Here is a 13,833-nt window from a genome sequence, read left to right as displayed (position 1 = left end):
ATATATCTCAAGACAGTTCCTTTTTAAATTTCTTCAATGCTTGGCAAGCTTAATTTTACAATTTACTGTCTTCAGCAGAAAAATATCCTACCATACTCCGTACTGTGGTAGAATCTATATATTTATATATACTGTAAATTGAGGCCCATTTTTTAAAGAACTTTATCTTCATAATTTAAATATATGATAGTTCAAAAATCAAATTCAAATTTCTATTTATTTTGGCATACTTCACTCTTTTACTGTAACTGCATTTGTGTAAATTGTAATTTTGATATATCTGTAAATCACAGATGAAAAGTTAAAGACTCTCTTGAATTATATGATTAATAGAAGACTTTTAATCCAACTTGATGTTCAAATGACCCTTGCTCTTCTAAAACATAAATAAGACACACCCCTCCTTTTCCTTCAACAATTATCTATAGCAATTTACTGTATCACTAAAACATAAATAAGACACACCCCTCCTTTTCCTTCAACAATTATCTATAGCAATTGACCCACCCCTCCCTTTCCTTCAGCAATTATCTATAGCAATTTACTGTATCACTAAAACATAAATAAGACACACCCCTCCCTTTCCTTCAACAATTATCTATAGCAATTTACTGTATCACTATTAAAAACTTTTTATTTATTTACTGAACATTTCAACTACCCGGTAAACTTTTTTAAACTCATGCAACTTATTCTTTTGTAAGACTCACAATAATAATAATAATAATAATAATAATAATAATAATAATAATAATAATAATAATAATAATAAAAAAAAATATATGCAAACTTTGCTTAAATGGTCTACTTAAAAATTCTTATGTCATTTCTGACACACACCAACTGTTGACAAAGAAATATGTATGTAATTTGATGTATACTGCAAATTTTGAAATTAAAATGGAAAATCTTGAACATGTTAACTGTACACAACATTCAGTTAATGAACCATGACTGAAAGGACAGGAGCTAGGTGCAGGGCAAAATAATCTCCATGGAAATTAGATATTCCAATGTTAATAGAACTGCATACCAAATAATATCAATGATTTACTTTTAGTGGTTCTCCTTAAACTGACCTAATCACAAACTTAAACATGTAACTAAGGAAATAAAACTTAGTCAATAGACCATAACAGAGGGGGAGAGGTCAAATAATCTCAAAGGCAATGAGGTGTGTCAATGCTAATACAACTGCATACCAAATATCATTGACCTACCATAGAGCACACCTGTCTCGATTTTGCAACTTCATCTAGGCAATACAAAAACACATTGTGTGACAGTAACACATATACAGACATACATGTATGTAGACACTGTATATTGCTGAAGACCATATGTTGAAATTTAAATGTTGTATATTTCTGATGCTGGATTGCTGTCTCATTTATGTTTTTTCAACTTTTCATCTTTTTGTTTGTGTTTAATATCTTTGCCTGTTCTAGTTTGCAATTGGTCATATTGTCTCACATCATTGTTCTTCAATACACATACATAGAGCTATGAACATCTACCAAAGAATTTCACTGGAAACTGAACTAGAGGAAATCCTAATCCTAAGAGGTGTGATCCTCTGCTAAATGTTAAAGGCTTGTGATTTTAAGATGAAGAGCAGCAATAAAAGCACTGTAGGAATTTTGTGTGTAACTAATACAGACTATCCTTCTTTTTCATTACTGAAATAAATGCCTAAGAATGTAACTTTAGGCATATATATATATATATATATATATATATATATATATATATATATAAACCAACTTTAAAAGGTCACTTCAATGTACATTATTTTATCCAAAAAAATTCTTAACAATTTCATACAAAATTCTTTGAACAAAGATTGTTGTCATAAGATAAAACAAGATCTATAACAATCTGTCGTTTTGTTTACCCAAGTTTAAATAAATATCACAGACATGACAGATAAAACAAGTTTTTTTAAATGGACGTCGTTATAAAATTCTGTTCTTTCACACAATAGACAGAAGACAATGACATCAAAGAGGAGAACTTTAAAAACGACAGTCTTTCTTTGTTGACTTAGTGCACCTCCAATGATGTATGTTATTTTTTATCAAAGGAAAACTATCAAGGACAACCTTTTGTTTATTTTTGTATTAGACCAAACTCACCAAAGCATTTTATGCACAATTAACAACTTTACATACAGGTTTTAATTTCTGATAAGCAACTCGATCAATATACAATTATGAAATAATGTCTCTAAAATGAAAACAGTCTACGTTTTTATCTGAACACATTTTATGGTCCTTTTATTCAATTTATTTGTAATCAAGACACAAGATCAAAAGAAAAAGTATATCTCTGATCCCATCACACATTCTGAATTCCTGGGTTTTTTGTCATTTTTTTAAAAAGAGGCAGAAAGTGGGAAGGCAAAATTTGAAAGGAAAAGAATATGTTATCACTATTTAACTAATCATAATAAATTATATAGAAAAAATGATTTAATTGTTTTAATAAAATTGATTGCAATAAATTTTCTGTAAGGGCTTTATATTCTTATAAATGCGAGTCTCGCCATTATGTCAGCCCATATTTAAAAAAAAATAAAAAGTCCCTATTGGAAATTGTGAGTTCAGATCTTACCTACTAGATCAGTTGGGAGGACCCCTGTGAAATAGATTCAGATTCTCATCATTGTACGATTATATTCAAATATCCCCTTTATAGCTGCCAGAATTGCTGATAATGGATTAAAAAACTGTTATATTCATTAACTTTTAAATCCTGTGTCAGTAATCAAATATACCCTTTTCTTTTGAAGTGGAGGGGTAATTAATTAAAGAACCTTAGTGAGCGTGCTCACATACCCCTAGTCCCCACATTGTCATTGGAGAAATAAAATAAGTGTAAGAAAAAAAAATTGAATCATAATTTCCTGTCAATATGCACATCTACATAGTATGTCCTTATTATCTACAAAGTTTCATGAAATTCTGTTGTGTGGTTTCAGAGGAGTTGCGATGACAAACTGTTGCAGAAGTACATTGACGCAAATAAGTTCAAAGGGGCGTAACTCCTAAAAAAAAAATTGAATCGTAATTTCCTGTCGATATGCACATCTACATAGTATGTCCTTATTATCTACAAAGTTTCATGAAATTCTGTTGTGTGGTTTCAGAGGAGTTGCAATGACAAACTGTTGCAGTAGTACATTAAAGCAAATAAGTTCAAAGGGGCGCAACTCCTAGAAAAAAAATTGAATCGTAATTTCCTGTCGATATGCACATCTACATAGTATGTCCTTATTATCTACAAAGTTTCAAGAAATTCTGTGGTGTGGTTTGAGAGGAGTTGCGATGACAAGAAACAGGACTGACGGACAGACGGACAGGACAGACGGGTCAAAAACATTATACCCTTCGCAAAAAATTTGTGTGGGGTATAATAAGATTATAGAACTTCATAGACCTCTATGAAGTGTTTAAAAACTAGTTCATGTATTATAAAAGAACCTGTGCAGTAAGTCTTTCTAAATCTTTAAGATGCAAGATATACTTCATAGACAGCAACCATAACTAAAAGACATTTAGATATCAACATAGACAGATGTCTATAAAACTTGTCAAGCTCTTGATCGTCCCACATCTAAATAAGTTGTAAATAAAACTAAAATAATTTCTCCCACTGACACTAAATTCTCTAAACATAAAAAAACATTATGGAAAGGCAAACAACCACAGATGAGATTTCTGACCTAGGACATGAAAATGTTGTATAAACTAGTTCTGTTCAATAATATCATACTTACTTAAGACTCTTGCAAATCCAAAATCACATAATTTAACTGTGCCTTGTCTAGATATCAGTATATTTTCTGGCTTTACATCTCTGTGGATACACTGAAATAAAGAAATTTTACCATAGTGACATAGAACAAAGCTCTTTATTGATTAGAAATCAATATTTTATTGCTCCCTATTTGGTTTCTTTAATGAAAAAAATGGTTTAGGTGTTCAACATTTTGTTTTCTTTGTTTCATTTTATTTCCTTTTCTCGTGACAGATACCCAATTTTGTGCCACTATAGATAAATATATGTGTTGTGAATGCCTGTCAATTCATGTAAAATGAAAATTAAATGACAAAAAAAGATCCGCAAATAAATTAGTATCAGGTTTTATTCACGGTTTGGGAATTAGATGTGGAAGTTGAATCTTCATTGTGTTCGCTATTCTCTTTTAATGGCTTTGTACAATTCATTTAAAAGAACAGATGGATGTTTGCTTGGGGTAAATTTGGCAATAAATTGTCTTCCCCAAAAATAGAGAAAAATTAGACACAAAAAAATTTCCTAATAAATACAGTAACTTCATTGTGCAGTTGAATTTGTCTAAACAGAATTCAAATTTCTTTAAAAAATAAAACCCCCAAAAAATAAGCATGCAGTATTTATTTCAATGCGTTATTCTAAAATTCACCATTCATAATTTTGTATCATGCAACACACATATATCACGGAAGCCTGAAACTAAGGTCAAAAGCAAAAGACATATGTCAAACATATTCTCCTATCCTTTCCATATACCAAACATGTCAACAAATGTCAAACAGAAACATATTCTCCTATCCTTTCCATATACCAAACATGTCAACATATGTCAAACAGAAACATATTCTCCTATCCTTTCCATATACCAAACATGTCAACATATGTCAAACAGAAACATATTCTCCTATCCTTTCCATATACCAAACATGTCCACCTATCATGTATAGTTGAGGAACAGGAATCTTCTTGCTAACTTGAACTGATCACTGTAGTGTGAAATTAATGTCAATATGAGATATATACTCCTTACAAGTCACAGATCAATAGACCAAATATCTTTGACCTTTTGCGTACAGTAACAAGGTCATATGACATAAGTCAGACAGGGATATAATTCCCTAGCTAATCCACTTACTGAATATTGTTGACCTATCATGACAGTCATAAAGAAACATACTTTAACTTGAAAATTTAGCTTGACCTTTGTCAACATCCAAGAAATAAGATTTATAATGATTGATTGATTGGTGTATTACCCCACTTTCAGCACTCTTATGCTATTTCATGGCGATCAGTTTGTACAGGTGGAGGAAGCCAGAATGCCCGGAGAGAACCGCTGACTTTTCCGTTGGAAAACTGACAATCCTAGTTAATTAAGATTGGGGTCTAGCACACCTACCATGTGCTGGATTCGAACTCACAACCTAACTACATAGACCACTCAGTCATCAATGCCACCAAATCGTGAGTCGAGACCCTAGTGAAACAGTAAGTAAGGTCAAACATGTAACTTTATAGTTCCGACAAGAGCTATCATTAAATAAAGAATTCCATAACAACATAAAATATAAAAAAAAGAATATGTGGTATGATTGCCAATGAGACAACTCTCCACAAGAGACCAAATGATACAGAATTTAACAACTATAGGTCACTGTACGGCCTTCAACAATGAGCAAAGCCCATACCGCACAGTCAGCTATAAAAGGCCCGTAAAAGATTGTGTTTTTTTTCTAATTAAACATTAAAGCAGCCATTGAACAATATTAAGTGTACACTATGCCATTGTGACAAATATATCAATAAATATTACATCATTTTGATCTTTTTGTAAGTATCATTTCAGATTGCCTGCTAGTTAGTTATGCACAAAAGTTTGCTCTAATAACTTTTATAGTCTGATGAACTACTTTGATTCAAATATTTAAATTTAATTTGTATTCGTTTAAGACTGTAAAAAACGAAAACAACACGTTATAAATGTTAAAGAGGTTTCTTATATCTTTAATAAATGTTGTTACATAACACACCTTTAAATTGGAATTTCTCACGAGAAAATTCATGAAAACAAGGTTTTAAAAAAAACAGCCAAAGCTTTTCATCTTTAATGATAAAATACACATGTATCATATTTCAGCAACATCATATTTTTGCATTGATCAACCACCTATCAACTTCTTAGTAATTTGAAGTTAAAATTGGATTGAAATTTGTTCACTATATTTGATAATATCAAAGAAATGTTGAACAACAAATAAATTACTATCAATTTCAAATCATATCCATTATTATCATCAAATTATACACCTAATATGGCTATGACATGATATTTCTTATTCAGTCATATAACAAGTAAGATCCTGTTTAACACACAACAAGCTTGTTATACTGTTGGCTATCAATTTATACATGATCATAACATAATAAACAGATGAAATATAATTACATGGGCATTTTTTAAGAACAACTCTCTATTATATTAAAATTAATTTGGATTGATGTTCTTTCTTTTATCAGAAAACAAATTTCTTCAAAATCTTTAAAACTGTAATAACTGACTTAAAATGTATATACATTAATACAAATTGTGCATGTTACATTTTCACTTGATATTAGTAGATATGATACTAGGATGACTAGCATTTTTAACTGTTTTACAACTGTCATGTCACAGACCAACTTCTGTATTTCTCAGGAAGAATAAGCAAATACCAGACCTGTGTCCACTTATCTAGATATTACATACGAACAGAATATCATGGATTTTTTAATTTTTCAATGTATTATCAATGAAATGATTTCTCTAGTAAAGTCTAGTTGTTGATAAATCATCCAATAAAATTAGAATTTTTAAAGAGAAAATTTGTGGTGATAAGATTTGAGTAAACATTGTAGCTATAACACTATAAGTACAGCATTACAAGGTATAATCTGTGCCATTAAGAGTCACACATTTCCTGGAGACACCCAATTACAGCTCTTCACAATCAATTTCTGTTATTTCATTACAATTTACATTTAATGTTGAGAAACTTAACAACCACAAAAGAGCCTACAATGGTTTTATTCCATAAATTATGGTTTGAAGTTATAAAAAGTCACATTTCTTTGTCAAGTATGAAAGACAGAACTATTTATGAAGGAGCAATTGTTCCTGAAGAATGCCGAGATATATTGGCCTTGGCTTGCAATTGATATTTTTTTACAATTTTAAGTTTTATGGCTATAAATTTGATGATTTGAGTCTCAGCAAATAAATTAAATATACAAACTATACTTTACTTCAAATTACTTGTGCTAATCTTCCTTGGTTACGATCCTTTTTATATTAATATCATCATAAAACATTATATTTCAATATTCAAGTGTCATACTTACATTATGTTGATGACAAAACTTTATAGCTTGTATAGTTTGGTATATTATCTTTTTGGTAAAATGTTCCGGAACTCTGAAAAAAAATATTTTATAAATTATGAACAAAAATATGAGGCTATAGAGAGTTGGTTACTCTAACAAGTAATCTATGCATTACGTATACACAGACAATCATTTAGTGTAAAACAATTGAGTGGTCTGAGAAACCATAGATGTGGATTTATACATCTATGATCTACAGTTTATACATCTATGATCTACAGTTTATACATCTATGGAGAAACTATGTTCGCCAATAGCAAGGCAAATCATTTCATATAAAAGAGATACCAGACATGTTTTGACAATTTAAATTAATTTTATAAAACTTTTTACTTTCATATGTGACTGTTATGAAAATTAAACAAATTCTGTTCAACTGCTCTTTGAATGTTGAAGCATTTTCAACTGAAATAATTTGGTATATTGAACAATATTTTCAGAAATTTCAAATCACTACAAATTATAACAGATATAATTTTTATCTTTGAATTAATCAATTATTTCTATAATTCTGTTTAAGATTAAACTTTTATTACTATTCATGTTTTCCTTCAATTTACTTTTGAATTTTGTGAATTATTAATTTTCAATGATCTAAAACAAAGCCTGAATAAAAACTTATCTAAGACACATTTGGAAGAGGTATACATGTATCCAATGCATACATGAACATGAAATATGCTTAAACCTGATTTAAAAATAAAAAGGATTTCCCCATAGGCTGATATGGGTGTGAGATCGGTCCAAATACTGTGCAAGCTGAGAAAATATAGATGTTACATAAAATTAAGTAATTTGCAATCATTTGAGCAAAATTTTAACTAACTAGAACGGTTAAAGTGACGACACCAAAATTCAAACTTGATCTGTGTTTTGTGGTAATAAGCATTGTGTATAAGTTTCATAGCATTTGGTTGAGGAAAACTCAAGTTAGAGAACGGAAACCAATTTTGGGACGTACGTACAGATGGACAAGGGTAAAACTTAATGCCCCCTCCGCTACGGCGAGGGCATAAAAAGGCTGTCCATTTTGAAACCCATTCAGGAAATAAAATGAAAATAGATTTAATTTTAATAAATTTTGTGCTTTCAAAATGCTGGATTTACTTTCATCAGGAATGATCAAACCCTAAACTTCGTAAGCCAAGGGTGTATACATACTTAATATCAATATAGTAAGCCAAGGGTGTATACATACTTAACATCAATATAGTAAGCCAAGGGTGTATACATACTTTATATCAATATAGTAAGCCAAGGGTGTATACATACTTTATATCAATATGCCAAGGGTGTATACATACTTTATATCAATATAGTAAGCCAAGGGTGTATACATACTTTATATCAATATAGTAAGCCAAGGGGTGTATACATAATATCAATATAGTAAGCCAAGGGTGTATACATACTTTATATCAATATAGTAAGCCAAGGGTGTATACATACTTTATATCAATATAGTAAGCCAAGGGTGTATACATACTTTATATCAATATAGTAAGCCAAGGGTGTATACATACTTTATATCAATTTAGTAAGCCAAGGGTGTATACATACTTTATATCAATATAGTAAGCCAAGGGTGTATACATACTTTATATCAATATAGTAAGCCAAGGGTGTATACATACTTTATATCAATTTAGTAAGCCAAGGGTGTATACATACTTTCTCTAATTCTTCGTCAATTTATCCCTTTCTGCACCCATTGTATAAAAAAAATTTAATCAACGTGTGGTTCGTTTGATCTCAGTTCTTCATTGGTTAAAATCCGATTATGACGTCGAATTTTCTTGCTTTCCTCTGAATTTCCTATTGTGACGGCATGAAAAAAGGCGACCATGCCTGATGACGTCACATAGAAAGAACACATCTTTTTGCAGATCATTCAAAAATAAAATGCTTCGCTGGGCGCAGCTTGATACGACCGCAGAGGTCGAACCCTGAACAGTTGGGGCAAGTATGGACACAACATTCAAGCTTGATACAGCTCTGAATTTGGATTGTGATTAAATATTTGACACAGCATAGGTTTCTGACACAGAAAGAATGTGGTCTAAGAACTTCAATTTTTTTAATTTACCTATTATGGTACAATGTCCAAAATCAAAATACATGGTTAGATTCAGCATATCAAAGAACCCCATATATTCAATTTTTGTTGAAATCAAACAAAGTTTAATTTTGGACCCCAACTTGGACAAACTTGAAAACTGGTCCCATAATCAAAAATCTAAACACATGTTTAGATTCAGCATATCAAAGTACCCGAAGAATTCAATTTTTGTTAAAATCAAACTAAGTTTAATTTTGGACCCTTTGGACCTTAATGTAGACAAATTTAAAAAACGGGACCCAAAATTAAAATTCTAAAAACACAATTAGATTTGGCATATCAAAGAACCCCAATAATTCAATTTTTGATGAAATCAAACAAAGTTTAATTTTGGACCCTTTCGATCTCAATATGAACCAATTTGATAGCGGGCCCACAAATAAAAAATCTAAATACATGGTAAGATTCAGCATATCAAAGAACCCCATATATTCAATTTTTGTTGAAATCAAACAAAGTTTAATTTTGGACCCCAATTTGGACCAACTTGAAAACTGGGCCAAAAATCTAAAATCTAAATACATGTTTAGATTCAGCATATCAAAGAACCCCATATATTCAATTTTTGTTGAAATCAAACAAAGTTTAATTTTGGACCCCAATTTGGACCAACTTGAAAACTGGGCCAAAAATCTAAAATCTAAATACATGTTTAGATTCAGCATATCAAAGAACCCCATATATTCAATTTTTGTTGAAATCAAACAAAGTTTAATTTTGGACCCCAACTTGGACCAACTTGAAAACTGGTCCCATAATCAAAAATCTAAACACATGTTTAGATTCAGCATATCAAAGAACCCCAAAAATTCAATTTTTGTTGAAATCAAACAAAGTTTAATTTTGGACCCCAACTTGGACCAACTTGAAAACTGGGCCCATAATCAAAAATCTAAACACATGTTTAGATTCAGCATATCAAAGAACCCTAAGAATTCAATTTTTGTCAAAATCAAACTAAGTTTAATTTTGGACCCTTTGGACCTTAATGTAGACCAATTTAAAAAACGGGACCCAAAATTAAAAATCTAAATACACGGTTAGATTCGGCATATCAAAGAACACCAATAATTCAATTTTTGATGAAATCAAACAAAGTTAAATTTTGGACCCTTTGGACCTCAATGTGGACCAATTTAAAAACGGGGCCCAAAATCCAAAAACTTAATACACGGTTAGATTCAGCATATTAAAGAACCCCAAGAATTCAAGAATAAAACCCCATTGAAATTGATCAAGAAATAAGCAATTTATACGAAGTATCTTCTTTTGCACAATACTGTGCAATTGAATATTTCTTGCTATTGCCCAATACTGTACAATTGACAATTTCTTGCTATTGCGCAATATTGTGCTATTGGATATTTCTTGCTATTGCGCAATACTGTTAAATTGAAGATTTCTTGCTATTGCGCAATACTGTGCAATTAAAGATTTCTTGCTATTGTGCAATACTGTGCAATTGAAAATTTCTTGCTATTGCACAATACTTATTATATAATAATTTACACATCCTGTTTGGTGTGTATCTCCTACCATATCATTATTATTTGCTTTTAAATATAAATCAGAAATAACCAACTTAAAATGGAAAATTTTAAAAGAAAAAAAAAGGAATAAAAAGAAAAAAAAAAAAAAAAAAAATCCCCCCCCCCCAATTTTTTGAACCCCCTTATGATTCATCACCCCCAAACTCAATCCCAGCCTTCCCTTTGTGGTATGGTACCTTGCAGTACAATTTCAGAGAGATCCATACACTTGAACACAAGTTATTGTCTGGAAACTAGAAAAATGCTTATTTTTGGCCCCTTTTTGGCCCCCAATTCCTAAACGTTTCGGGCAATTACCCCCAAACTCAATTCCAGCTTTCCCTTTGTGATATGGAACCTTGTAGTACAATTTCAGAAATATCCAAACACTTACACACAAGTTATTGTCATGAAACTAGAAAAATGCTTGTTTTTTGCCCCTTTTTTGGCCCCTAATTCCTAAAATTTTGAGGCAATTACCCCCAAAATCAATTACAGCCTTCCCTTTGTGATATGGAACCTTGTGGTACAATGTCAGAGAGATCCATACACTTACACACAAGTTATTGTCTGAAAGTTACAAAAATGCTTATTTTTGGCCCCTTTTTGGCCCCTAATTCCTTAACTGTTGGTACCATAACCCCCAAAATCAATCCCAACCTTCCTTTCGTGGTATTGAACCTTATGGTGAAATTTCATGGAGATCCATTCACTTAAACTAAAGTTAGAGTGCGAAAACCAATGTGTCTTCGGACGACGCCGGACGACGACGACGACGACGCCAACGTCATACCAATATACAACCAAAAAATTTTTAATTTTTGCGGTCGTATAAAAAGGAATAAGTTTGCCTGCATATTGTTTGAAAATCATTAGAGAAACAGATTCCACCGCCAAATCTCGTGTAATACGATATTTATCCACTCTCGACAGTTAAATTTTAAATATTTAAAACGCTCGGCGAGCCTCGCATTTTAAATTTGAAAATTTAACTGTCTCGAGTGGATAAATATCGTATCACACTCGATGCAGTGGTAGAATCTATATTTATATCAATATAGTAAGCCAAGGGTGTATACATACTTTATATCAATATAGTAAGCCAAGGGTGTATACATACTTAATATCAATATAGTAAGCCAAGGGTGTATACATACTTAATATCAATATAGTAAGCCAAGGGTGTATACATACTTAATATCAATATAGTAAGCCAAGGGTGTATACATAATATCAATATAGTAAGCCAAGGGTGTATACATACTTAATATCAATATAGTAAGCCTTAATATCAATATAGTAAGCCAAGGGTGTATACATAATATCAATATAGTAAGCCAAGGGTGTATACATACTTAATATCAATATAGTAAGCCAAGGGTGTATACATACTTTATATCAATATAGTAAGCCAAGGGTGTATACATACTTAATATCAATATAGTAAGCCAAGGGTGTATACATACTTAATATCAATATAGTAAGCCAAGGGTGTATACATACTTAATATCAATATAGTAAGCCAAGGGTGTATACATACTTAATATCAATATAGTACGCCAAGGGTGTATACATACTTAATATCAAAGGATATATATATATATATGACCAAAAAAGGGGCCTAAAAGAATAACAAAATCCACCTAAGGTCAAATTTGGCTGAGAGAGTTGCAACCTTAGTGTAACATTTTGAAAAAAGTTATAACTCTTTAATGATTAATGTGAGGAATTAAAATCAAATTTCATTTCATTTCTTTTTCGGTATAATTTGCAATGCTTTCGTAAATTACTGTGAATTGATTTATTTTCATGGATTGAGAGAAAATGGTATTTTAGAGTATATTTAATTTTGTTTTTTTTTTTAAAGTCTGTATATAAGTCTATAGAAACCTTATCATTCATTTGAACATAAAAATTCCTGGTTTACCTACACCCATTAAAGTAACGAAAAATTGGTATTCCATGAATAATAATGAACTAATAAAAAATGTTTATTCCATTTACTGTTTGTTCTAGAAAGACAGATGGAAAAATGAAGAGGCAAATGTACAAAATGTATATACTGCTATTATTTTGATACTTACAATCAAGTATTTGCAATACAACTATATACTTAACATTAGCAAAATATTCCTTAAATGTACAAAGCAAAAGATTGCCACTTTGACAGCTTGTGGTCAAATTTCCCACTTTTAAATTATTACACAAACTTAACAACTCACCCTCGTGGATTTCTGTCAAGCTCTGTTAGCACCGTATGATCTACATATTCAAACACTAAATGAAGCTTTTTCTTCCGTCGAAATACTTCTATTAAATTAACCAAATTCTGATGCTTCAATTGCTGAAAAAAAAAGAAGTAAACTTTTCATTTTTTTTAAATTCTTGGCAGTACCTTGAATTAGCAAGTTCCTAAATTCAAGGGAACTGTACATCAAAATCAAATCAAATCTGCAAGCCTGATACACTATATTCCCCACTCTTTTATGATGCATTGGACTGGAGGATACAGAGGGTAAGGCCAAAAATAAAATTAAGATTATTTGATGTCACCTACCTACCCACCTAAAAAGCAGCCTACCCGAAAAAATTTATGACACAAATGGTTTCAAATTTATTTAAAAGATTTTTTTCGTATTCTAATGCAGTTTTCTTGTCTAAAACATGTAACTTATGTTGTTGATCCCCCAAAAAATCCCTACCTGCCTACCCAACCCTATAAGGCATGGGTGAGGCAACATCACACAAAGAATTTGTTAAGTGTGGCCTTAAAGATCAGAATGAAAGAATTATGATTGTGAACATATACCACCACAATAGGCTAGAAACCGTGATTTTTTTTAGAAGACTGTTTTAACAATAAGAAGATGACTATTAACAGAACCCTCACTTCTTAAGACAACTTTCAAACAAAATAGAAATCTACAAGTCCACAAATAATTAAAACAGGCAAGTGTATATACATGT

The 13,833-nt window shown here is 31.0% G+C and overlaps 1 protein-coding gene across 2 annotated transcripts in view; it reads right to left on the bottom strand.

Moving 5' to 3' along the window:
* LOC127698233 (cyclin-dependent kinase-like 1) overlaps window positions 1–13,833 on the bottom strand; it is a 36,885-nt gene that overhangs the window by 11,055 nt on the left and 11,997 nt on the right. For both annotated transcript variants that reach the window (XM_052201592.1, XM_052201593.1), the window contains exons 2-4: window positions 13,089–13,210; window positions 7,177–7,249; window positions 3,779–3,869 (exon numbers count right to left, since the gene is read on the bottom strand). In XM_052201592.1, coding sequence (XP_052057552.1) covers window positions 3,779–3,869; window positions 7,177–7,249; window positions 13,089–13,210 — 286 coding nt within the window. The remainder of the gene's footprint in view (window positions 1–3,778; window positions 3,870–7,176; window positions 7,250–13,088; window positions 13,211–13,833) is intronic.

Source organism: Mytilus californianus, unplaced genomic scaffold (genome assembly GCF_021869535.1).
Source record: "Mytilus californianus isolate M0D057914Y unplaced genomic scaffold, xbMytCali1.0.p SCAF_4, whole genome shotgun sequence".
NCBI lineage: Eukaryota > Metazoa > Mollusca > Bivalvia > Mytilida > Mytilidae > Mytilus > Mytilus californianus.
This window is presented reverse-complemented; position numbering and strand designations above follow the sequence as displayed.